General features: G+C 39.1%; 1 protein-coding gene across 2 annotated transcripts; it reads right to left on the reverse strand.

Moving 5' to 3' along the window:
• Window positions 1-486: 486 nt before the first annotated feature.
• Window positions 487-27,034, reverse strand: LOC116940260 (annexin A4-like). 2 transcript variants are annotated; one of them, XM_032949781.2, is made up of 14 exons: window positions 26,857-27,034; window positions 24,556-24,619; window positions 20,846-21,224; window positions 12,265-12,288; window positions 10,711-10,797; window positions 9,131-9,249; window positions 8,595-8,703; window positions 7,792-7,886; window positions 7,386-7,499; window positions 6,726-6,896; window positions 4,737-4,907; window positions 4,188-4,263; window positions 3,952-4,064; window positions 487-3,431 (listed from the first exon to the last, which is right to left on the reverse strand). In XM_032949781.2, the coding sequence occupies exons 2-14, from the start codon at window positions 24,616-24,618 to the stop codon at window positions 3,306-3,308; spliced, it is 1,647 nt and encodes a 548-aa protein (XP_032805672.1). In that variant the 5' UTR covers window position 24,619; window positions 26,857-27,034; the 3' UTR covers window positions 487-3,305. The 2 variants fall into 2 exon arrangements, with proteins under 2 accessions (XP_032805672.1, XP_032805674.1); XM_032949783.2 differs by lacking the exon at window positions 12,265-12,288 and having other exon boundaries at window positions 26,857-27,033.

Here is a 27,034-nt window from a genome sequence, read left to right on the forward strand (position 1 = left end):
AAGCATGAAAATACTTAAGTACGTTACGTCGTCTTAGCATGAAACAGCACTTGAGCCGTAAATTGACATTTCAAATACAGTACCTGTTATTTTAACCGCGTGATAGTTAAATTTCGTCCATTGTACTGGCATGTCATTTCTCGCCAATTGATGTTAGACGTAATGTTAGGAACATTTGGCTGAACATTTTCTTACCGTTTTCCGTACCTCATCAACAAACCGACCAGCAGGAGCATATACAGTAAATGGATATGCATAAAAAATATATGGACCATTCACAAAAGCAAGGACAATGCCTTTCACACACACATACCACACTTAACGCAACATATCAATCAATTCACTTAAATTGCCCCCGGAGATGTGACATTGTTTTGGGGTTAAAAATAACGTTATATTTTCAAGTTTTTTGGCTTATTTTTTCAACATAATTGTACAAGTAAACAAAGGAACTGTACTGTTAAAAAAAACAATGGATCACAATAATTGTAAGCATGCAGGCGTGTTTATTAATAACATGGCAATACAATTGAATCAAATATGCACCAAATATAAATGAAAATCAAATGATTTTCCAGCTACAAAATTATACCAATGTGAATTGACTATAAAGGCACATGACATTCGTCCAATGCATGACTTGACATAATATGGCAGAATACATTTCAGAGAAACATTTATACTAATATTTTGAGCACATTTAAACGGGAAAATGTTATACTGGATGGCACCAAGAAGTTTAGCATTCACAAGACAGCTGCTTACATTCTATCTGCCATTGTGTCAACTTATATGTCAACCTTTCAAATGTGCATTTACACAAAAGTAGCAGCAATCTTTTACAATTGCTAGAAGCCGACTTGAGATCGAGAACATTTATAAAGAACCCCCGAATATTTAAGTGTTGAGAAACAGCCAGTGGTGATGAACTAGCTAGTTTAACTGTAAAAATATCTTCTTTGGTTCTTTCGGTAAAGTCACGTAGAATGAGAATAAAATAATACATTGATAAAATAAAATAACACAATATTCTCACGACGTTTCGGCCACAACACAAGCGGCCTTCATCAGGTGAAGGGACGAGACTGTCTGGAGGACAGCGCTGTCCTTCATCACCTGATGAAGGCCGCTTGTGTTGTGGCCGAAACGTCGTGAGAATTGTGTTATTTTAATTTATCAATTTATTATTTTATTCTCATTCTACGTGACTTTACCGAAAGAACCCAAGAAGATGAATCCTTGCAGTCACGAAAGCTTTAAATTGAAATGTAAAAATATACTGGAGGAAAATATGACATACAACACGGACATTTAATGTTATGAATGTAACCAACACTTGGGTAGGATTGTGTATTGTGGCTTACACGATTGAGAATGATGTGGCTGAAAGATAGTTTTCTATTTAAAAGTGTTTTACCCATTTATACGTGTTAAGCTATATTTACTACATTAACATTTTCATCATATGCACCAAAACAAGATCAGTCAACTTAAAATAATTCCACAAGAGATGCGGGAGTGGCTCATGCATTTTACCTGGGATACCACAACACTTTATTAAAAAATATAGACTATACTGTAAAGTTGTATACATTTACTCATGATTCTCTACAGAAGTTAAATCTAGAACATTGGCTCAGAAGTGATATTACAATTAAAAATAGGCGAGGGAATTGTTTCTAGATTATGCACTGTTGATTCTGACAGTTCAACATACCATATCTTGTTTTTATCTTTGAATGATTGCTTTTGGATTACAGCTGCTTCATATGGCCACTCATGAGACTTGGCAGCTTAGTGTGGTGGGATTAAATTAATGTTTATACCATTGGCGCACGAGATATTTGGTTATAGTAACACGCTATGTATAAACATTCATATACTGTACATACATTATACAACACTATATATACATGTCTACGTTTTGAGAATGGGATGTTAATGGAATATATGCATTTATATTCAGTGTAAATTCACAGGACTATGACCAAATTATCCGGAAGGTTTCGGATTTTGTCAGACCTCACGATTGTTTTAGTGTGGGCAAGTGCTTGGGGGATTAGCGACCACCATGCACAACAGGTTGTTACAGGCAGCGGGCTATGCGGTGGGCAGCAGAGGACAGGGCAGTAAAGATCCACTCCACTAATACTTGATACTCTCACACGTGTGCTAACCACCTTCACCAATCTGCACTGACCAGCATGTTGAAGTATGGTCAAATAATCTCCACAACCCACAGTGTGGAGCCCCTTATCCAGCAGTGTATTGACAAAGGGCTGTATATTATAAGTATTGGCCAATAACAAATACATGTGATGTAGTTTACAAACCGATTAGAGTCTAAGTGGCTTGAAAATAAGCACAAAACAAGTTGATGTATATATTTAAAAAATACTTTCTTAGCATCTCATTCTTAAAACATGTTGATACACAGTACATATAGAGTCGATATTCAGTGAGTTAGCTTAAACTAAACCAAAATTCCCACGATACAATAATAGTTATCCCACACTGAATTAATATTTTCTTTTAGAAGTGTTTATTAGATACTCGTAATGGAAGTTCATCCAAAAAATATATCATGATAATGTATGTGTTATTGCCATTGATTTTAATATCATTGGTCATGTATCTGCAGTCAATTTGATTAAACCTATTTAAAACTCATTTGTAACAATGTAGGTTCACATGATAAATGGAATCTACATTAATGAAGACACGAGAACTAGCATTCCACTTTGCAACCGTAAAAGCATAATTTCATATGCACAATTAGTGAACGTTAAAATTTAAGCTTCATAAATGAGTGGAGTGTTTTAAGTTAATAGAAAAAAACACTTTTGATTTGCTATTCTTGCTAACGTTTGGAATCACTTTGCTGAAGTTAAAGGCAATAATAATATTGGGAATTGGTAAACAATTTTTCACGTTATATTTCCCCCTTTATAAATCATAGGCACATTAACCAACTGTTGTGGCCATCTTATATTTATTTTGGAATTTGACATGGGAAAGCTAATACGATGAATTTAAAGATACCGGTGGCACCTTTAAAACACTAATTTCAATGAGGTCATGTGAGTGGTTTAACAGTAGTGCTGGAATTTTATCAGGCTACTTGCAGTCATATTGGTTACAATGACATTAGCTATAGCCTGTTAGTGTATGTGCTAGTTGTGAATATTTTCTTAACGCATAGAAGCACTTGTCATGCGCGTGTACATTTGTATGCACATTAGTTGCTCAAGAGTAAATGTGTGCCTGCGATCAATGTGCGCGTGTCAAAGTGCTGCAAGACATCATTAGTTCATGCCCACTATGGCCACCAGGATGCGCTTGTAATCGCCACTTGTGTCCCCCTGGATCATGGTGTACAGGGTTTTCTGGTACTGCTGCAGGAAGGCTTGTTTGATGTCTTGCAGGTCAATCTGCAGGAATAGTTAGAATAAATTCACAAAAAATATTTTATATAATTGTCGTCACGTATATGTAAACTACGTCTCCAAAAGAGTATATCTCAAACCCCGGTGGCAGCTGTCTCTGTGAGGAGGGTGAACGCAGCACCGGTGAAACAATTTGGCGTTTGGGCAGTTGGGGGCCATAATTTTCTCTGTGGCTTCCCAATTAAGTACGTCGTGAGTTATTTAACCCATCTCTTCTCCCAGAAACATCCTACTGCTACTTCCTGCCCCCCCCCCAGCTATAACCACAGGCCTACCCCAACCATTCTTTAACCTGTTCTCCTGTCACCATAACGACACCACCACTATTAAGAACACCCAACTCTATCTTAATCACCATCATCTTATGAACAATTTAACAATTGATGCAAAGCGCCTTTGGAATAAGACGCTATATGTGTACATCGATGTAAGATAAGATGTTCTGCTACGAGGAATTTATTGAAACTAGAGCTGTGCTCGCTACACGAGTTGACATGCCGCTCACCTCACTGCGAGAGACGATGACACGGATAAGCCCCGAGTCGTCGGTGCCGAGCCCCTTCATGGAATGAAAAAGCCTCTCGGCAAAGTACGCCGGCCGGCTGCGCACGCACTGGACTGCAAACGGAAACAGGGTGCAGCGGGGTTAAAGAGTGCACACTTCAGGAAATGCAGCTTATTGTTACCTCGTATTATGCGATGCGTTACTGCGACAGAAGGCTGTGGTGTACGGTGCCTTACCAATAGCTCTCATGCCGTCACGAATATCACCAGAGAACTCCCGGTCAATTGTGTTCACAATGTCACGTTGCGCCATCTGCAAAGAGCACAGATAAATAAATAGCTTTGTCTTTGCAAGTCATTGCTAAAGCAGGAATCTTTACATTTTTTGTTTAACTGTTACAAGACAACAATGGACAGAATTACACATTTAGGTAAAGTGTATCATTATATGCCTTGCTAAACAAACGACATATATGGTAAAACTTCATCTGTCCGACTCGCTGGGGATCGATGTACAGGCAGATATGTGAAACGGTGAGATATGTGAACACTTATAGACAATCATAGCAGTTACACCATGCACAATACTGGCTGCGTGCGGTGAAACAGTCTGGACAGACGCGGTGGTTGGATACGCGACGTTGTATTGTACGTGGATAGGCAGCACAGGGGACATGTCGACTGGACATCTGTGATACTAGTGGACATCTGTGAAAAAAAGAGCTTCATCGCCCATCGGATGCCTCCAGAATTCCGATTCTGAGATGGTGTCCAGGTGGAGCGTACCCGGGTGTACTCATTGAAGGTGGCCTGCAGCTGTGGGAAGCTGCGACAAGCCAGTATCATGTTGAAGGTAGACTCGTCGGTTCCGAGCTTTCCCTCTCCAGCCGTGTACAGCCGCTGTGCATCGGACTGTGCTTTGCTCATGTCCACTGTCTGGGACTCATCGCGATTACCCTGTGCGCAATATAGACATTGCTCGATTAACACGGCGCACTCGGTTACAGTCACACGTGTTTGACAGATCAGATACCGGTGGATTCACTTAGTTAACAGATCCCCCCAAATGCAAGCGGATGTTGACAATGCTTCAGACTGAGAATAGGCTTTCCCCTTTTATCTGGCAACAAAACAGATGTTAAAACACCAAACTGAAACCTTTTACAACGACTCGTGTCTGCATTAACCACAATACTTGTGGTCAGAATGCAAACGAAAAACTCTGATAATATATGCATTTTTCTTAGCTCTTTCGGTAAAGTCACGTTGAAGGGAAACAATAAAACAATAAAATATATTTATATATATTTTATTATTTCCCTTCAACGTGACTTTACCGAAAGAGCTAAGAATATGAATTACTGCAGTCACGAAAGCTTTAAATCAAAATTTAATATATGCATTGTCTTTGAAACTGATTTGGTCCACACCAGAGACAGCTTTCTTTCGAGCCTAGTCTCAAACGGTGTTAGACCAGAGGACGCCAAAAGGCGTAATGCTTCGGACTTTTATTTTTTCCCCCTTTAACTGTAACTCGAGCCAGTGAATAGTTTTGGCAGGCTAGAAGCCCTGTGGAACTATTTAAGGATCTCTGATGTAAAGGAAGTAATGTTTCGCAATTGAAAACGAGGCATCATTGATTAATTAGACCACGCCTCCCATACAGTACATGTTGAGGCACCAGAAGAGGCATTTGAGATAATTAAAGGTTTAAGGTAAAAAGGTTAATTTTAAATGTATTACCACCCCCACTCAGAGGTAACAAAACAATGCACAAAAAATATATATACTCTGTAAGGAAGTTAGTTCAGACCAAATACGAAGTCTAAAAATAACACAGTAGGGGAATGTATGCAAAACACCAGAATAAATATGTGAAAATCTAAACTGTTTCCTTCTTCTTCTTCCATGCGTTTGTCCCACTAATTCAGGGTCCCCCGCTGTCCTTGCCGACCTTCTCCATGCTGCTTTGTCCTGCACCATCTCTCTTCCCGCTCCTGGGGCCACCTTGTCCGATGGCACCACATCGCCCCACCTCTTAGTCTGCCTTCCCGTTGATCTCTTTCCTTCCACTTGCATCACTTGCACCTTCTGACTCACAATTTTCCCGTTGTCTTTTCCACATGACCAAACCACACCAGCCTTTTTTCTCTCTCATCTTCTCTGAGATTTCTACCAGCACGAGTCTTCCTCTCACTTCTTAATTTCTCACCCTGTCCTTCCTGGTTAAACCCAACATTCATCGCAACCTCATCTCTGCGACTGCCATCGATTTGTCTTCCTCTTTTCTGTGCCCCAGCACTCGTTCCCATATAACAGCACCGGCCTCACCACCGTCTTTGTACACTTTTCCCTTCAGCCAAACTGCGACCCTCTTATCGCACACCACACCAGTCATCTATCGCTATTTCAGCCATCCAGTCCTTGTTCTCATCTCTCCTTCTAGTGATCCATCAGCACACATCGTTGCATTCAGCTACTTAAACTCGTTTGTCTTTATTAACTGGTCACTTCCAATTTGCAATCCTCCTGCATTATTTCCACTGAAATTTGCCACCATGTACTCCGTCTTTGTCCGACTGATCCTCAACCCATTCCCTTCAATCTCTTGCACCCAGATCTTAAAATCATCTTCCACTACCCCTCTGCTTTCACCGCATAGCACAATGTCATCTGCAAACAGCATACACCAGGGGGGGGGAATTCCTCTGAAAATTTTAGTTACATTTCAGTTATTCATATGCTAACTTAAAACAAATGCCTTAAAAAAAGTACCTGGCACATGGAAATGAGGAGGCGTTTGAAGTGCCCACTGGTATCAGAGCGAATGTCCTTCTCCAGTGTGCGATTAAACTCTTCACGGTAGACACGAACAATCTCTTTAATCTCCTGGTTGGTGCGTGTGCACATGATCTCAATGAGGACCTTCTCATCCGTGCCAGCTCCCTAGAATGAAAAAAAATGTTATTAGTTCAAGGAGAAATGACTGGATGCAAATTGTCTAATCATAAAAGCGAAAATCTCACTGGAATATTAGTGACCCAGAGCAAAAGTCATTTGTGGGTTTTTCCATTTTTGTTCTACAAATCCTAGGTCACAACATAAAATGGTACCCTTTAATACGGTATCGCGGCATATATACCTTTCGTATTTACCAAATTATCTGTTCATATTTCTAAATATAATATTTCAAGAGTAAAAGACTGCATCAGTAAATATGTAAAAGTAAAGAAAACACAAACTTAATGGTAAATTAATGTAAAATGTTAATTTACATTTGAACAAACATTTTGATAATTACCAAGTCAGTAGCCACTAGATTTGCCTTACTATTTGTCCATCAATCCACATAGGGTCCTATGAACGTAAACATTATGGAAGCACTATGACAAGACATGAACGACTTCTTGTACACTGCGAAATTAAACGTCATACCTTGATTGCCTTCATGAGGCTCCAAGCATCGTAGTATGTGGTAGGCATGAAAAGAGCCAAAATTATTTCCTCAAAATTACCACTCAGTTCTGACCTCAGATCTCGGATTAAGTCCTAAAAAGAAAAAAATCAATTAAATATATAAATAAGCACGATTATTTACAGTACCAAAAAAGTTAAAACAACATAATGCGATTCATAGATCACTTTTACAGATAGTTTAACCAATGTTACATTCGTTAAATTGAAGTACTACATGTGAAAAGTATTAGCAATGTGCAATTAAATAAAAAAAATTAAATGACTACAAAAACCTCCGAGTTCATATAACTAAAGCATTTATTTGGCCACAAGTCAAATTTTTGGCAGAAAAAAAGCTTTTCATGGTTTCGTGTGCTGTTTTCACCTTTCCATACATGGTTTTAAAAGCCAGCTTAATCTTCTGTCGCTGATCGTTGGAACGATTTACAATTATATCAATTAGCGCTCTCTCGTCAGTGCCTGTAGAAACAGAAAAATAAAAATAAAGCAGCAATACAAAAAATATGTATTGCTCCGAGTAAAGGAATCTGGCAATAACATCAAACCATTGATTCACATCACTTGCCAACCAATCCCTAAAAGTTCAGGTTAAAGCCGAGGGTAGCATCTCAGTCAGTGATATAAATGTAACTTTTCACTTGGATTGAAGCGCTTAAATATATTTAGATCTGTGTCAGGAGCAAATAAAATACAACAAATGCAATATTTTATCTTGAAGGCCTTTGTACTTCATTTATTGCCCAATACCTCTTGCAACCTAAAGAGTACAGGTAGCACCACATCTTCAAACCTGTTTGAAAAGCATGGACAAATCCTTGGATATAGGGGGTCTGAATTGGTGTGATCATTAGACAAAATGGTCACAATTAACTTAACTTTGAGATGCTGAATACATGTATAGAACTTTACACGTACATATTTATAAACACACACACAAAGCATGTAATCATCCAGCACATCACCATCATGACCAATCATGAATTATACTTTAAGCAGTTGAGAAATCAAACAATTAAACAAGCATAGCCACGTGTTACATCCCACTGCTGAAACTAGTTGGGATGAGTGTTTAAGGATAGCAGTCGACTTCTGCAGTGTCCAGAAGTGCATTTTATCACAATTCATCTGGGAATATATCAGGAGTGCTTGATGTAAACTACGGCTTACCAAGGCCCTTCATGGCACGTCTCAGCACCTCAGCGTCATCCTGGGCATTGAAGTTAGATGCAGTGTGGATTGTACCTCGTGCTACGCCACCAGCACTCGGGTACGACACCTGAGACAAGAGTCACGCACACAACGGCTCATACCGTGTCCGTCCAGTGCTCGCTGAGCTGCATTGGCTTCCGGTTGCCAAACGAATACATCATAAAGTCACACTTATATACACAAAATGCTTGCCGCAAATGAACACCACATTGCCGATCTCATCAAGCGGCATAATCTATAACGCAAACTCTGATCATCCTCGCAGCGGCTTTTGGCTCGCCATCGAACATCAAGACTGTCACTGAACACTGCATAATTTTATAATTATGCTGTATAACCGGACTTTGGCTAATAATTTAACATTTTATTAATTTCGCCACAACAATTTCAGGTTTTTACTACCTTGTCTGAGATTTAGGCAGCACCCTCCCAGCTGGCCTCAATCAGTGTGAAGCAGTGTGTATTATTATTATTGTCAGCCAGGATAGGCACACCTGAGCAGGGGTGCTGTGGGATTGCTGGTAGGCTGGTTGTGCGTAGGAAGCACCAGATGGCTGCTGAGTAGGAGGTGCTGAAGGAGCATATGATGTCGGGGGATTCTGGTACATGCCACCTGTGTGCACGCACGCACACACACAAATACCAATATATATGTGAATGGATATAGAGCTACACAACTAGTCAAAGGTGAAGTCGCAGGATCCCGAGTGATACGAGCGCCATCTCGTGAGTAAAAATAAGACCCGTTACCCAAATTCGCAACAATGCATTGGGAAATAAGGTTGTTCAAAGCAGAGCTCACATTGTCATGTGGGGAGTTGATTAACGTTTTTATTTATGACACTTGTTTTCACTTTATGTTATGCCTATGACAACCCAGATGGAACCCTATCTTGTCAGATCTTGCAAGCTAGGCAAGGATTGAGCTCTGACAGTGCTGGGGTGGCCGATCGCCATGCACACAACCTGGTGTTGCAGGCTGCTGTAGGGGGCAAACACATCGTCAGCGTTAATTGTTGCACTGTGCTCACACCTCTATGCTTGCCGCCTTCACCAACCCCTATTGACCAGGGCGGTGGAGCGTGGTCGGGTAACCCTCGTGACTCGCAGTGTAGCGAGACCTTCACCCAACTGCGGATTTATGAAAAGACTGCATGACTAATTGTATATGAAGAGCTGTAAAAAGCCCCGGCACAAAGAGCATTATATATAAAAAATTGACACACACTTTAAATCAGTGTTAATCAGTTGTAATCTGCAATGTAAATTAGGTACAATAAGAAGAATCTTTGTCTGTACATAATAATTATAACGAGTGACCATGAATGGGGATTGAGTAGCGTCAATGGTTCTAGTATGGTCCAAGAACCTATTGACCTGAAATCAATTCCTGGCTACAGCTAACATCAGTGGTGATACCTGAACTTATCCTGGGCTTCTGTCACCAACCCACACATTCCAAGTATGGTCAAACAACCCTTAGGACCAACACAACTTGGTTTGGTGGAGAGGTATGCAACCAGCAGAGAATTGACAAAGGGGCTGAACACGTTTTGTTAAAATTGTATATAATTATAACAGGTATTGAATGTCTCATGATACGTGTACAATAAATCATATTGCAATTATGAAAACATTTGAAATTTCAGCCTGAAAACAACATGACCACCCCCTTTGACAATACTCCATGAATCATTTAAAAAAAACTGAGCTTTCAATCGGTTGTATTTTTTGTTAACCCCAACACACATTGCATTTTACAAGCAGTCTCACGTTGAACATGTGCCGCAGCCAACAGTGAAGGATGTGCCCTGCGTCGTATGATGGTGTCTCGATTTCCTACTTCATTCATACGATTGATGTAGATGCAGCAACAACTGCAATTTCACATTTAGGTGGTCAAGCCAGATAACCGTGTCAGGAGCAGCGGAGTGTATCGCTGCAATGTCTCCTTCGTATTTGTGCATCACGTTGTGATGTTGTATGGTCTGTTCTGGATGACCAGTCGTACACTGGGGATTTTTTTATTTTCCATTTGTGCATCAGGTATCCGCTGTGCTGGAGCAAGTGTTACCTTGTGGACCGGGTTGAGGGGCTGCCTGATAGCCAGGTCCTCCAGGGGGCGCAGAGTAGCCACCACCAAAGCCACCGGCAGCAGGGCCTACACAATCACACGCGCGGGAGTTGAGGCACAATCGAGTACAGCGGTACTCCCTCCACTCAAGTGGCATCGTACCTCACCAACCATGCATGCATGCATAACACAACCGCGAGCAATTCCTTGTGCAAGAGACCACTTCGAGTTAAAATCGTGTAAAAGCAATACACAATTCGCCGTTCTCAATAATCAGAAAGTAACTAAACGTCAATCCAAATGTTATTGGATCTATTACAGTGGTATTTAAAATAATTAAAAAATATTGAAAATGTGTTACTTTCTGATTCAATGCATTGTTAGTGAGTATACACATTCATTATACAAAGTGTGGCCAATGTATACCTGGAGAAAAACATTTGAATTTCACGTGAACATGCTTCACAAAATGTTAATCCTGCAATGAAAACTCGATATTCATGAATAATGGAAACTTCTGCAACAGCCTGCTATAACAGTATAAGGTGAGTTTATTTTCTTAATAATGAAAACAAAGGTTTCAGCAATATTGTTTACTGAAAAAGGTGGCATGTTTCCCACCAATAACTTTTTTTTATAAAACACAAACACTATTCTTTGGGTCTTTTGATAAAGTCACATAGGTTGTTATTTTCTTTCAACCTATCTATCTAGGTGACTTACCGAAAGACCCAAAGAATATTAATTCCTGCAGTCACGAAAGCTTTAAGTCAACACAAACACTGGTTAAAATGCAAACCAAATTATTTTTTAAATTGGTTTGGAAGTGTTTTGTTTATTTGTCTATTGTAGGTTGTGCATTTGAACGCAATGCATTAACTCGTTGGATGGTTTAAAGAAATTGGTCTGGTGGATGCACTTTTAACCATTATATTTAGATCACTAACATTGCTGTATATAGTGTATGTAGAATAGTCCATGCTATTCTATGGACATGGACTGCAGCATATATATTTCACATTAAAAAACATGGAGGGGTATATGGGTCACAATGCCCCAATCCAGAAAATATGACATTCTCCGTATTCAATTAGCATCCATAAATATTTTCTTGCATGACGTTTTAGAGTTTAGACCATGAACACACACACACAAAAGAATGTCGATAAAACGTGCACACTCAAAACACAAATTGCGCACCCATGTGTGACAGTGCCCAAATCCTCACAATGAAAAAGGTAAAACTGCAAAAGCAGTGGCTGGCAAACCAAAAAGGGGAAATGTTCAAGTTTCGGCTTCGGTCATATTAATCCAATTAAAAATACTGTGTACGAGAATAAAAACACAATTCGAACATGCAAAAGGCCAGTCAGGAAGCAGAATGTATTAACCAATATGGAAATAATTCCCATTAACGTTTAATTACAATTGTCAAAGATGAGAGGATCCCACACTTTTTTGTACAGATCATGAATAGAAAATTAACACTCCATCTGGGATTGCCAGTCAAGGTGAAATAAAACGAATGTCTCGGGATGAGAGTGGATGTACAACCCTTCCAGAAGAGTAGTTCTAGCCCTGGAGATGAAGATAGGAGACATAAAAAGATAGCAAAACAAAGCAGAGTACAGAAGCATTAGCTAAGAAGCAAAACACGCTACCCTTTGTTTTTTAGAGCTTTCCAAGGCATCTAATACATTATTAAAACATGGCAGGGGTGGTGTAAACAAGCTACTAAACAAGTGAAATCCCATTTGTTGCCAATTTGTGTAATGTTTTTGTAATATATTCAATGAAATTACATCGGAATTACTTTCATGTTGAATATTAACATAAAAAATAAATCAGTCACTGTGAAACACATTCTACATGTCAACATAAAGACATTATTGTACAGCAAAGTATATTATTTCTAAAGGTATTTTTCTTAAACCGTCTGCATTAATCTCTTAAGTGGCAAAATGAGGTATTAAGATGAAAGGCGACTAAAGTTATTTGAAGAAAAGTGTCGACATCGGTTTCTATTATAATCAGCAGCACATTCTCAATCGACTGTTGGATGAAGGCCTCCCAACATTTGCCATTTTTCATGGTTTTGCAATGTCATAATAAATCTCATGCCTCCAAAAAGAGGTAATCTCATCTCTACAAACATGGTTATCATCCTCAAATACATTCCCTCCTTTGGCTGTTATTCCATCATTGTGATGTATCGTGACCAAACACAGCTTTACATAAGATATACTAAACTTGCATGTCTCAGATCTGTTTCTTTCACTCGATAAGTCCCAGAATGTGTATTTCCATGTCTGTATATTTTTGGTTTTAGGTCTATTCTATATGCGAGTGTGTACAGATATCCAATGTTATAGGAGGAAATAAACATGGAAAAAAAGTGTAGTCTTTTAAAAAGTATAGTCGTACGTTGATTTTAATTATCAAATTACATTAAAAAAACACAACCTACCTCAAGCTCGCCTCTATTTAATACCCTAAAATTTGCCGCTATATACATCATTTTCCCAATAGTCCAAAACAACTTCTAAGTACGTTGTGTTTTGCTCATCTATCCTTAACTCAACCTTGCAGATTCTTGTTCTTCAATCACATCTTGAAACGTATGGAGTCTATAGTATATTTGCCTCTCAAAATACATTGCCCATAATTATAAAACATCTAATTTGGCGTTATATTATTCAAAGGATGTGCTTCAACAATACTATTCAGCATGTGTAGTTACATCTGCATGTATTTCACTCTCGGCACAACTTGTAAAAAATACAATTAGTGTGCAATTGCATTACACTGTGTGTAACAAAGTCAAGATTAGCTCTTCAATGTGCTTCAGTTCTGGATGATGTCCGATGTTTCACTCCACATACTGCAAGCTAAACATTGCACATCATGCCGAACACCACCTTTTACCATACAACCCAATAACACATAAGTGAGCTATACAGAACAATAGCAAACACATACGAAGTAAATTAAGGTTTAAAGGCTCACAATAGTTAATGTAAAATTCTTCGAGGGTCCACCTTTCAATGCAATACATGACAGCACTCACTGGCTTTGGCAATCAAGTATTATACTGCACATATCTATGTGTTTTAATAATTCAAATATGACCCTTTGCACACACGTGTTATCCAATGAAGAGCTATGTTGCTTTTTCAGGTACACTGTGCTTACTCTTTTGTGATAAAACCTCAGAAGTAAAATTTGAATGTCTGTGCTACCAAACGCGATGTCAGTTGAAATAAATTGTATTCATATTATGACCTTTAAATGATGTTATAGATCTTCCAGCTGTGACAAATTAGTCTAATTTAAGTAAAATAATTAATTAAACCCCTACTGAAAATACAAAGGAAAAAGGAAGCACACACAACAGATCAGTATAGTACTTCATTTATTAAATTTCTAAACATTACATAGTATTGAATTGCAAAGAAATACACCAAGATACATTAAATCAGCAAAATGATTACAAGATTAATGCCACAAGTCTACCACGAGAACACTAATTTTGAGGAGACGTTTTACCATATAGCCAGAAACAGCGTGATTTTTCAATTTAAATGCCTTCACAAAAAAGCAACTTCACAGACAAGCTTTGGGTCATTTAAAATTAACATTAGTGCATTCTAAATGGCATACGATCTTTGGCACCAGTGGAACTAGAGCTAGGTGTGTGAGCCAGAGTGGTCGTGTGCTTTTTTGCAATATATTTGTAAATGGCATACATGCAAAGGTAATTGGTTTAGAGTGTTCGTATGAATAGCCATTTAAATATAACAGCATTAATTAAAAACAGGTTTACTAAAAGCTATATACAATATTCGGCCCCAATGAAATCAAGGCAAAATATTTTGTGGTGTGTAGATTTAATTTAATTGGTGCAAGAGTTCAACATTAAACAATAATTTTTTTGCATTAATCTAGGGCCAGATCAACCTAATTTCCACATTTGCATAACTATTAATAAAATTCTACAATAACCATGTTTTAGTTGGCAATAATTGTGAGCACCAGGCAAAACAAAGTATATAAACATGGATATTTGTATTTTTTATTAATCATTTGCCAACTTTCAAAGTTAAATTCTACTGAACAAAATTACTTTGTTCAAAGCTGACCTGAATCAGATTGTTGAAAATATTTATAGCCAATTCCGTATCCATGAAGTAGATAATCATGTATGTTTCTTGTTGGTATCAAAATTCCATAATTATCCCCAGGTTAAATGGACTTTACTATGCATGTTGAACTTCTTTCGCATTGTACATAGCCCACCGCACTAATCAGAGGTGATTGCAAGCAAGTCTCTAAATATTTATATAATTAGTAGTTTGTATAACTGGATTATCAACAATATAATCGAACCTTTTTGCTGAAAAATACATGGGCCAGTGGACAATCAAATGACAGAAATTGGACCAAGAATAATTCACATCCAAGTGCCTGGCTACATGTCTGTACATGTGAGAATGATCTATATTTGCAACACTTTCCTGTACAGGACAACAACAGAATTGGGTGAAATGGTTTCGGAACTTAAGCAATAATGGGTTCAGTTGAATGTTTACAAAAAAATCCCTCTAAACAATGAAAACCCCTTAAACGTTTTATTACTCCCAAGTCATCATCATCATCATCTGATTTGGCTATATGTGTCCCATTGTAATTCTGCAAGTATAAATTTAACACCCATAAAGAGAGAAAGTCAGGGGATGCACTGTTTGGGGAAAACACGTGTTGACATGTTTGCCTGCAGGCATAACATTGTAAGAGACAGCTTTAAAAAATCCATGCAAAAAGAGAATTGTGCAACAGTGCCTCCCTTGTATTCACATCACTGCCAAAGACATATCACAGAATACATGAAACACACATATATTACACACACACGTGTACTTGAAATTCACCAACTAGTTATCAATGTCTGTCAAAACACAATCATTATGAGCTATGTATGGGTGTTCAATTAAATTAACCTTGAGTTTTTAAAATATATCATAACTTTACTCGTATACCATGCATACTTTGGGATACATATAATTTACTGCGGTTTCCACCTGAAGACGGAAGCTTGTGTTGCCTCCGAAACAGTGATTTAATTGTTTTAATTTATTTTACCTACGTGACTTAACCGAAAAAAAACAAAGAGTAGGAATCCTTGCAGTCACGAAAGCTTCAAATCTAGAATGCGATAGCCTTGTTTCCTTTTAAATTTGAAGATCAATTTCACATTACTTTAGCTACTGACAGAGTATTCAAACCAGCACTGACCAGAATGGTGACGTATGGTCAAATAACCCTCAAGACTGACAGCTTTGGGAGGTCTTCTTGACCAAAGGTTGTACATTATATGGGGAATATTAAAATGAAAGTAATGTGTGCTGTATAGTACTGTGATTTAGCTTAATTTGAATATTTTTGGACAATAAGGAAAACATGTTTAAGTACATGTAGCAATGGTATGGCCGAGTAGAATTATGGTATTTCATGAGCATGGAAAAATATGACACCTGTGTATATTGTGAAAATTACAGTTATTTAAAGTGCCTAAACAAACTATAATTGGAATCTAACATATCATGTACACTAAATTCCAAATATTTGTAATCACAATAAAGAACATTTATAGTCTTAAAAAGACGCACCATTTCATATCATGGCAATATTGTTCAAAGTATGTCCTTGAGTTTCACGGCTGACTAGAGTTAAAGGCATTCAGGTTGCTTAACAATTAATAAAGGATCTGCTTCATGGGAGGCACTGGATTCAGTATCCACCTGTTTGAAAGACATTAACAATGTATGTTTTATTTACAGATCAATGTAAAATTTTACACAACTTGTTAGCAATCATACAAATGTGATATTTTGGCCAAGTTTCTATAAACAATTGCATGATTAAGATAAATAAATTAAAACACTATTACTGTAATTGTGCATAAAGCATGGGTCATGATCATACCCAGGATGTACAATGTTTAAGTATTTTCAATGTAAATAATATGCAACCTGTACAATAATTCTCATCAGCGTACATATACAGTAGAACCCCAATTATCTGAAACTGGTTCATTGTGTCTTGCATATCATCAGGCATTTTCACAATATACCGAGTTGAAAAATCATGAACACTTGAAAAGCAGTTTGATTTACAAAGCACATTGGGAAAGATGCTGATGTGTTTATAAAAACAGGCTATTCGAATTTTCATCAGGCTATTCTCAACGTCATCTCCAGTCCAGGTAGAAATTCTTGAAATTCATTATACTCTTGTACAGCAGTTGCATAAGGATTCCACGTGACGCAAAATAGTCACTCAACTAAAACAGCAGACATTGAACTGTTGTATAAATGTTGAGTCCATAAGCCCTCGGCTGAGCAACAGTTGGGAAAAAACTATAACATCCAGCTGAGGGCATTTCCTGAGAGTTAAACTAAATAAATTTCCTTTATAAATCCAGATCTGATGACATTTATAGCAATTGGTGCAACAAAAAGTGTTTGCCGAGAATCTTTGGCTGAAGCATGGAATTCAACTCGCAGAAATAATCAGAAAATCCCGTGAATCGGTTTTCCTGAAAAGGCGTGCTCCAGGGCATCTTGAGAATACAATTCCACAAGTTGTATTTTCTTGGAATATTTGAGAAGCATGATTTGACAATTTTTTCTGCAACCATGCTGAAGCAGGTCATCTGGCTTTAAAATCCTTCTTGCTTCAGATCCGGAGTATTATGAATTCACCAGCTTGGTCAAACTTCGATGCCACAATGCTTCATATTTCAGCACCAGAGAACATTCCAAGGTGGAGTAAATCCTGGTCACTTGCAAGACCACACCATTCAAAATTTCAGTGAAGTAATGATGAAACCATGCTACCTACATTCAGAAATGTGCTCAACAGTGATGGTAAAATTGACTTTTTAAAACGGGCTGTAATAGAATGTTGTCTTTTCCTCTATTTGTTCCTTCTCCCAATGTAATCAATAAGGCTGACTTACCGAAAACAAAAATACATAATGCAATATTAGAAACTCCTAAATCTGCACATTTTCATTATGTGCTAATTCTTTAGAGACCTAATTCCCATTAGGCAACTTGTCCGCATAGACTTACAAAACCACATTTGTAGACAGGGCTATTTGGTACCATTCATTAGTAAACTAGACATTTAGTAATCCCTTTTTGGAATCCACTGCTGGATAGGGGCCTCCCCATTTAGTTCAGCTTTTGGAGATTCTTTGACCATACTTAACCAAGCTGGTCAATGTGGGTCAGAGGCATGGGAGAATATAAGAGCAACATATCTTTCTGCACTGCCCTTTGCTGCCCACAACATAGCCCCATATGCCCAAGATGATAACTTGTTTGTATACGGTCACCGTCATAGGAAATTATTTATTACCATTGTATGAAGATTTCTAATAAATATATTATCATGAAATAATTATGCCATGACTAAGTAAACATTTACAGAAAATTAAGTCTGTAAAGTATTATATTTTCTGCTCCATCTACCTTACTGGGTGCTTATTTAAAAGGTAGAGCCACATTCATCCACTAAGAATTTGAAGTGATATGGGGGTGGGTTAAGCTTGCTAATGCCTATCAACAACCTTCATTAGTGTATTCAGTAATGTATTAATTAATACATTTATTCAAACTCTGTCATTGCTTTAATGGCACAATCATGGCACCAATTAAAAAAGAAAGCGAAAGTGATGGACATGTAAAAAAATAGAAAAACTTTTTTACAAGATATCACAGATGGTGAAATGTTGACAAAGAAATATACAAGACAATACAGTTCTGTTTCTTCACCTGAGGAAGGCTACCTGTGTTGTGGCCGAAACGTCGTGAGAATTTTATTGTTATATATTTTTATTATTTTATTGTTTCCCTTCTACGTGACTTTACTGAAAGAACCAATGATATGAATCCCTGCAGTCACGAAAGCTTTAAATCAAAATTTAAGACAGTACAAGTCAATATATAAACTTCCTTAGGTATTTCAGCAGCTCGACATCATTACAAAAGCATATTAACATGTTTGTGTGCTTAAAATAGCTTGGGTTAAACGATTACTGATATGATCATAGGTGTTTCCTTTTTTCTGGCAACAAAACAGATGTTAAAACACCAAACTGAAACCTTTTATACAAGGAATCACATCTGAATTGACCACAATGCTTGTGGTCAGAATGCAAAACAAAAAAACTGATAATATATGCATTGTTCTTGAAACTGATTGGTCCAGACCAGAGACAGCTTTCTTTTGAGCCTGGTCTCAAATGGTGTCAGACCAGAGGGCGCCAAAAGGCAATGCACTATCAGAGTAATGAGAGCTCGGGGTGAGCATCTACATCATGGGACCTCCTTTGCCAGTACCAAAATAAGTTTTCCCCTTTTTTCTGGCAACAAAACTATTACTATATTTATTTTACCATGTAAGGCACAGAGCTTTTTAGCTATTTTGCAGAAGCGACCTCGCCACAAATGACTGCTCAACTAAGTGACTCATTACATTTCTAAGAAAAATCCACGCGACTACGGGGAAAACATGCAAACTCCAAAATATACAGGGGGTTAGGGTTGGGATCGAACCCACGACCTCCTGCATACCAAGCGAGGTAGTTCACATCTCGCCACCATGGCACCCCACATATGCAAGCAGCACAATATCCATAAAACCCAACCCATGTTTCATTCCCATTAAACTTTTCAGCTGCAAGATTTTTTACAGATTAAAACATGTCCATGTCTACATGTCAGCAGAACTCACCAGTAGACATGGGGGCAAAGGTTCCATAACATCAGCAAATGATACCGCATCAATAACTTCAATTGCTCTTCCAAACACAATACTTGAACTAGGATTCCAATAAGGAATGGTATTGCCTCCTATACCCACATTGTTTTCACACTGGCACTGCCATGGCAATTTATATAGAATGAAATACTGGCATTGATCCATGTTGCAGATATATTAACTTAAATTTGCAGGTAATTTGGCTTGACAGCACATGCAGCCGTGCAAAGCAAAACATGTTTTAACAGGAAAACAACCAGAATAGGAATGCAGTACTTACTGTACAGATACTACAACGCAAATGTGAAACGTATTTTCTAAATTATTTATATCTACAAAAGCTGAAAATAGCATTGGGCACTGTCAAATTCCCTTTCCGGAATTCTCTTCCACTGGCCATCTGCAGTCCAGGCTCAATACATTTCTCTTCTATGCTACGTATGACTTCTGTTCCCAAAAAGCAGCTACATTTGCACTTCAACTATAACATCTTAAGTCCCTCTCAGGCTTTTTAGCATTTTCTTTCCCTAAAAAATAACCCTTTTCTTAAAATGTATCTTATTGTGCATACTTGAACAATATCTTGAGATAAACCAGTGGAATTAAGTCCAAAGTTTATTGCATTACTGTACTTTTTTTTTTAAACAGTACATACTCTATTTTAATCAGTCGGCTGGAATGAAGGACAATACAGGTGGACCATGGAAATGGAAATAATAAGGAAAGCTGCATTACATCTCTCGGTAGAAGACAGGCAGCAATGTGTGAAGTTGCCAGTGGATGGCAGGACATTCGCTAGTGGTAGCAAGAGACCAGTAGAGATAGAAGTGAGGGTGGAAGTAGCATTGTCTAAAGAGCATTAAAAAATGCACTATAAACAATTATCAAGTAATATATTACAATCGGTATTGCTGCCATGAGTGCAATACACGTGCATAATCATGAGTTTTCATGTGGAAAACATGAAACTTGAGGTCTTTATTTGGGATCAGCCCAAAACATGATGAGTCCTTGTGACTAATACAATTTGATCAAACAATGCCTACACACTTGTATATTTCAGTGTTGCTGTGACCTTAGCGTTCTTAAAAAAAATCTTCTACATTTACAAAAATAAAAGTTACACAAAACCAAATGAAACCAAGACACACAAACAAGTCAAGATTACCAAGTTTTCTGATAATCGGGGTTTTACTGTATACCTGACTACAAAGTCCAAAGCAGGTTGCACATTTCCAAGATGCTGTACTGACAAATGAAATTCTTAAGCACACTACATACTACATGGCCGATACAAAACTGTCCATACCTGGATACTGGGGGCCTGGAGGACCAGCGCCATAGGGGGGAGCTCCGGGCGTAGGATAGGGAGCTCCGCCAGGGTATCCACCTGCACCGGGCTGCGGCGCGTATTGGCCTGGGTTGGACGGGTTGTATCCCGCCGGTCCGGTTGGGTAGCCCCCGGCAGCTGGGTATCCAGCTCCAGGCTGCTGTGGGTACTGAGGGAAGGAGCCCGGAGGCTGCCCGTACGGCCCTGCCGTGGGCTGGTAAGCGCCTGCGTTGGGTGGGTACCCCCCAGCGGCGGGTGCGTAGCCACCGGCTCCGGGAGGGTATGCGGCCCCGGCCGGAGGGTACGCTGCTGCCGAGCCTGGGTATCCGCCTGGCCCTACTTGGGGGTAGGCAGCGCCCTGTGGGAGGTTAGAAGAAAACGTGGCACCGTTATATTGTCGCAGCACCTTTCGTGGCTCGCGCCCTGGGGATGAAAACTGCAAAATTCAGGATTACACTCCTGGTGGAAGCAGTTGAAATTTCAGGCCACTTTTTGATGCACTGCAGCCAGTGCCCCCACCTAGTAACAGTACAACTGCAGAGTTAATTCGAGGAATCCTTTTGGCGAGATAAACAGATGTGAGCACAAGTGTGCTTGATGAATTGTTTTTTTGCTGCAAATGTAAAAATAATCAGGGAAGCAACAAAGTACATAAAACATGTAGTTAATTTGTTATAAGTGAATAGCCATTGTACCCAAAATATACATTTGCATATGTAACATAGAATAACTTGTAATGGAATAATGGGATTTTAAGTCACTTTAAAATTTGGAAAACGTTGAAACTGACCACTTCAGACCAATTGGATATTTTTTTACAAGCATATTATCTCCAGTAAATAAATTAACTATTTTTTTCACCAGCTGTTATTCATCTATACATTATTGTACAGTATATGAGTTTATAAAACACCCATATCATGTCATTCATTTCTGTAAGATTATTAGTGATAAATGCATTGATGTGAAAAAAATGTTTATCCTTTCTGGCACTAAAAACAGGTGTTAAGGATGTTAAAACACCACACAGAAACCTTTTGCAGGGATTAAAAAAAACACACTTGCGGTGAACATGCAAACAACCATGCTCTGATAGTTTTAAAGAAGATGCATATATTATCTGACTAACCTACACCAGAGACAGAAGCCTTCTTTAGGGCCTAGTGTCAGACCAGAGAACGCCAAAAGGTGAACAGTATAAAAAGAATGCACTATCGAAGCATTTAAAGCTCGGGGTGAGCGGCTACAAAATGGGACCTGTTTGCCAAAAAGGTACCAAATGCATCCATTTCTACAGCACTGAATGTAGCCACTTCAGTGGTTATGAATAAATCACTTACTTTCTTCCAAAAAGTAAAGCTATTATAATATTATACACTGTCAGTGTTTCCTGCTTCATGCTGTAAACTCCTTATTGATCGAACCATATTTATTTTGGGGTTAAGCCACGTGGTAGTTTTTAAGCAAAAGGTTCCACCATCTGACAATTGCAATGTTTACAAATTTAAACTTATCCTTTCCCTCATTACATTCTGACCAAAAGAGATAACCAATGGCTTTTGCCTGTTAATGGATAAATTCAACATATGACATTGCACTTAAAACTGCATTTAGCTTCCTTATCAATTATTGTAGTTGGGCGACCCATACATTTTCAAGTACACCAAAAATCTAGTCCATTGCAGGGATTATGTTCTTGAAACTAGCATCAAAAATCGGCAAATTCACAAACCGCAAACTCAAAGGCATTGTGAAAAGTAGGGTTTGGTTCGCAGTTCGTAAGACGACAACCCTTCCTTTTGTTACCCTACATTAACTGAAAAATGAAACGGGATGTATTTATGTAAATTATTAATCATTTCTGCAGTATTAAATATAAGTTGCACAGCAAAATAAAGATAAGGTGAATGACATACATACACTAAATATTATGCAGTTAAAAAAAAGTTACTTATATTAATGAATATGGCGTGTGTATTCTTATGCGACAGCATCACTGCGAGTAGTGCAGTTAGGAGTACGGTACTTTAGAATGCACTATACAACCATTTAGTGGTCAACCACAAATGGCCTAGCCACAGGGACACGATCAGCGAGCTCTACCTCAAGGAGATTTGGCACGAATAGTAAAACCCGCGATGGGCGAAGAGTATCTTAGTACAATTGTAAAACAATGTACCAAACAATTACATGTAGAACACATTTGTCAGTTCACTGCGGGATGAGTGCCTCCCCACTCCAGGGTTGAGCATACTTCACCATACTGGTCACTGTGGGTTTATGGGAGGCCGGGAGAGTACAGAATGGCAATGGATTTTGCTGCACTGACCTCGACATATTGCCCAATGTCAAGCGCACTTGTTTTTTTGTGCTTGATAGTTGACCATGCAAGTACTGCCTAGGCTCAACTCTGTTAAGCTTTCGAGGTCCGAGGGGATCGAGCACATTCCTGGTGATTTTTTTCACACGCACCAAACACGTATACAAAACGGCTTGCAATAATGCTTATCGAAAGAGATGTTTCTTGAAGAGGAGAAATGTGTTTTTACTTCAGAGCATGTTTATCTCCGAGTACAGTGTACAGTAATGGAGCACAAGTAGGCTCCAGTAATGTGTACAACTCAAATAGAACTGGAAACCACATAGGCACACCCCGACAATCTTTCCGTTTCGTAAGCGAGCTTCACCGATTGGACCATTTTGCCGCGACTATTCCCACCCCCTAAATACTTTTTCGTTGAAAAACTGTCAGCTTAGGCTTTAACTGGTTCCAGGCAAGTGTTTTTTTATTACATAATCAGAGCCAGAGTAGTGTGGAGAGTTGAACTTTTGAGGCTGAATGCTATGCGAATAATTTGCTCGACTCAGACCGAGGGGCCCTTGCGGTCAGATACATCATGCTCCATCAAGCTAGTTGAAAACACATTGCTTGTATGTCCCGAGATATTTCTAAAATCTCAGTGTAAAATCGATTTGTATTTATTAACTGAACATAAAATGACACAAAACAATACGATCTCTAGTGTCCGATGACAGAGTGCGAGAGGCACGGCACGTTCTCTTGACACACACACACAGAGGGCAGCGAATGACATGGCAAACTTGAGTCACATTTTCCACCAACACCCTCAGTTCGGGCAAATCCCCAAGTATGTTGCCATCGTTCCAGTTTACGAGGTCTAGACATTCTGTGGGACGCTCATCGCAACCAATCTTTGCATCCGATTGACTTCAAAAAGCAGCCTATTTTAAATTACTTAATGTTAGCAACATTTATGGTTGAGCACATAAATGTATTTCTAGATCACTTGAGTTATATGGAACGTTTCCACATACAACATGGTAAGGCTGTCCGAAACAGATTAGTGCTGCATGACGAAGCAGATTGATAATGCACCTGGGTTTACTTTACAGTGCCGTGTCCCACGTTTGTCAAACTCCCAACTCTCAAAATGTAGGTACAGTATGGGTGCGGCGATAATAGTAAGGGTCTGTGGGATGGAGTAGAGCTCACCAGTACAGTGCTGGAATTTAAGGGAGGGTTGTACTGCTTGAGTGCCATTGGTTCGGATGTGCGTTACAACCAAATTTAAATACAAGGCTAATAATATACCAATGCCCACAACTCCCTTCACCACACCATATGCAGCCATGTATGTTAAAGCGAGTGGTGGTGTGGTAAAGCTTACTGGATATCCTGGAGCTGGTTGGTAAGGGCTGGGGTTTCCACCAGGGTAACCGGGATAAGACATCCTGTAAAACATAAAAAAAACCTCACAAAAATGATTGTGTGCTTTCATGTGAAGCATTTGAAAAAAACAGTACATTACCAACATTTAAATCCAAATGTCTATTATATATCATAGCTAACATTAATATTAAAATTGGCAATTAAGTCATCCTCTTATGCCAACAAGGGTATATCTAAAAACACTTTATATCGGCCATACCATACTTGCATTAATCTAAAATGACCCTCAACGTCTTGCAAAAAAAACTATGAAGATTAGCATTTTCATTCTGTATGCCAATGATTTTTCTGCTGACATTTTGAGCCAAGGTAGAACATGTTTTGGTCGGTAAATATTACTTTATACAACACAGCTATAATGAGGAAAAGGCTAATACTGTACAGACTAAAGCCATTCAGGAAATGCTACATTCTTAAACACGAACAGGGCCCCAAGACAGTAAATGCATTTAATTCCGTGGTGAAAGAGTAGAAAGAACACATGCAATGTTTTTTTTATTAAAAGCTATTCAGTCTCATCTTGCAATTTATACGCGATTCAAATATTTTGCTATAACTACACATGCATTAAATTTGTGAAACAAAATGCTTGCCCCACTCTCTCTAGCCCAAAGGGCTCGCTGGCCTTGGTCATAATATTGAAAATGCTGTGTCAAATACATTAAAAGAAAACACTTATTTGGGGATATCCATGATTTTTAATACATAACTGAACCGAGCCAGACACATTAAATCCTGAACCCAACAGGCAAATTCACAAGCACGCAATTAATACGCAGGTGGAAGGGCATTTACAATGGCCAACCTAAATAAAGGGTTGAACCACTATAGGTGTATGTTATTCAATTGTACCTTTCTGTGGGTAATTAACATATTGAACGAGTGGCGCTGAATGGTCTTCCATTGGCAACGGGATGGCGTGAATAGCCAGAGCAGAAACACTTAACCAAATAGGAAATTACCACTTCCTTCACAAAGTAAAGCGTCTTTGTTTTGGTGCATTTCAGAATCCAGAAATGACAAGACACCATGAATTATCCATAGCCACCCCCCTTGCTTAACATTGTAGCTTTCTCCATGGTGGATTATTTAAGCACCGCCACACTCGGCGTATTATTCGAGCACTACATTACCCGCAAATGCGGGCCAGAAATCAGCGAATTATTTAACTTGTAGGAGGTGTCATGGTGTCTGTTACAAATGAGTCCAGGTGTAAGCAAATTGCATAAACACTAGGAGGCAGTCAAAACCGTATGGCGTGTGTATACATACAGTACATAATACAGTAGAGTACAGGGTGTACCAAGTCTGTGCACTACGTACTTAATACACACAATACCGCAGTGACATGCAATAGTAAACATAATGAAGCCAGTGACTGTGCAAATAACGTACAAATATAAAGGAATATGTACGGTAAGGGGCAAGCCAAATTAAAACTGTAAATTAAAAGACGATATCTTATATTCCTTGGGTCTTTCAACAAAGTCACGTAGATGGTTATTTTCTTTAAACCATATTTTTCTTTGAACCACCTACGTGACTTTACCGAAAGACCCAAGATTCTGAATTCCAGCAGTTACGAAAGTCTTTTTTAAAAAAAAAGCCAAATACATTTCTAAAAATAAATAAAAACTTCGTGTAATTATTACAACAAAGCAATGCAACATTATGAGACCTCCTTTGCCAGTAACAAGATATTGCAACGTTCAATTTGGCGAATTGCGAATTCCGACCGCAGCCATCTCGGGCACGGCGTCGTCACACAAGCACCCCCGGTAACGCCCAAACCAAGCAAACCTTGCAGCCCCCCCCCCCCCTTTGGCATTAACGTCCGCTACGCAGAGCGCACACACACACAAACACACACACAAGGACGAATAACAAGACGATTAAAGTCAAATAAATAACATCTTGGCCGAGGCTTTGGAATCGAACCACGGGTAGCCCGTAGCGAGTGAGGCGACCCTAACCCAACCACCTCGGCCACAAACAACGGACGCGGGAAAACCCAGCGACGATGGTTGAGAGACACACAGCGACGATGGTTGAGAGACAGACAGCGCGAACAACCACCACCACCCCCCTCACCACCACCGCCGACTTACAACCAACACAGACGACAAACATCGCCAACAAAAACCAAAGCCGAGCCGAGCAGAGACCGCGCGCACGCCGCGGGGCTTGAGGGGCGGTGGGACGCAACGATGTCGCGTCGGAGAAGTGCGCCTTCGCTCACCTGCTTTTTGACGACGTGAAACGGCGAAGAGGAGGAGGAGGAAGACGAACGAACGAGCGAGGAGGACGACGACGATGATGAGGAGGGAGCTCACAACGACGATGACGACGACGTCGTCAAGATGGACTCTTTTAAAGGGAGCTCGCGGAAGCGCGCGCGAGCGAATCCCGTGCGCGCG

Source organism: Petromyzon marinus, chromosome 8 (assembly GCF_048934315.1).
Source record: "Petromyzon marinus isolate PM22_M1 ecotype Great Lakes invasive population chromosome 8, UKy_Petmar_22M1.pri1.0, whole genome shotgun sequence".
In the NCBI taxonomy this organism is placed as follows: domain Eukaryota; kingdom Metazoa; phylum Chordata; class Hyperoartia; order Petromyzontiformes; family Petromyzontidae; genus Petromyzon; species Petromyzon marinus.

What these genes read in the sequence shown, in the direction of transcription:
- LOC116940260 (XM_032949781.2), bottom strand. Translation starts at nt 24,618, where the DNA reads ATGTCTTATCCCGGTTACCCTGGTGGAAACCCCAGCCCTTACCAACCA. An exon ending in CCCTCAACCCGGTCCACAAG is followed by an intron (nt 9,250 to 10,710) that starts GTAACACTTGCT and finishes GCGTGCACACAG; the next exon opens with GTGGCATGTACCAGAATCCC. An exon ending in CCTTCAATGAGTACACCCGG is followed by an intron (nt 4,264 to 4,736) that starts GTACGCTCCACC and finishes TGCTCTTTGCAG; the next exon opens with ATGGCGCAACGTGACATTGT.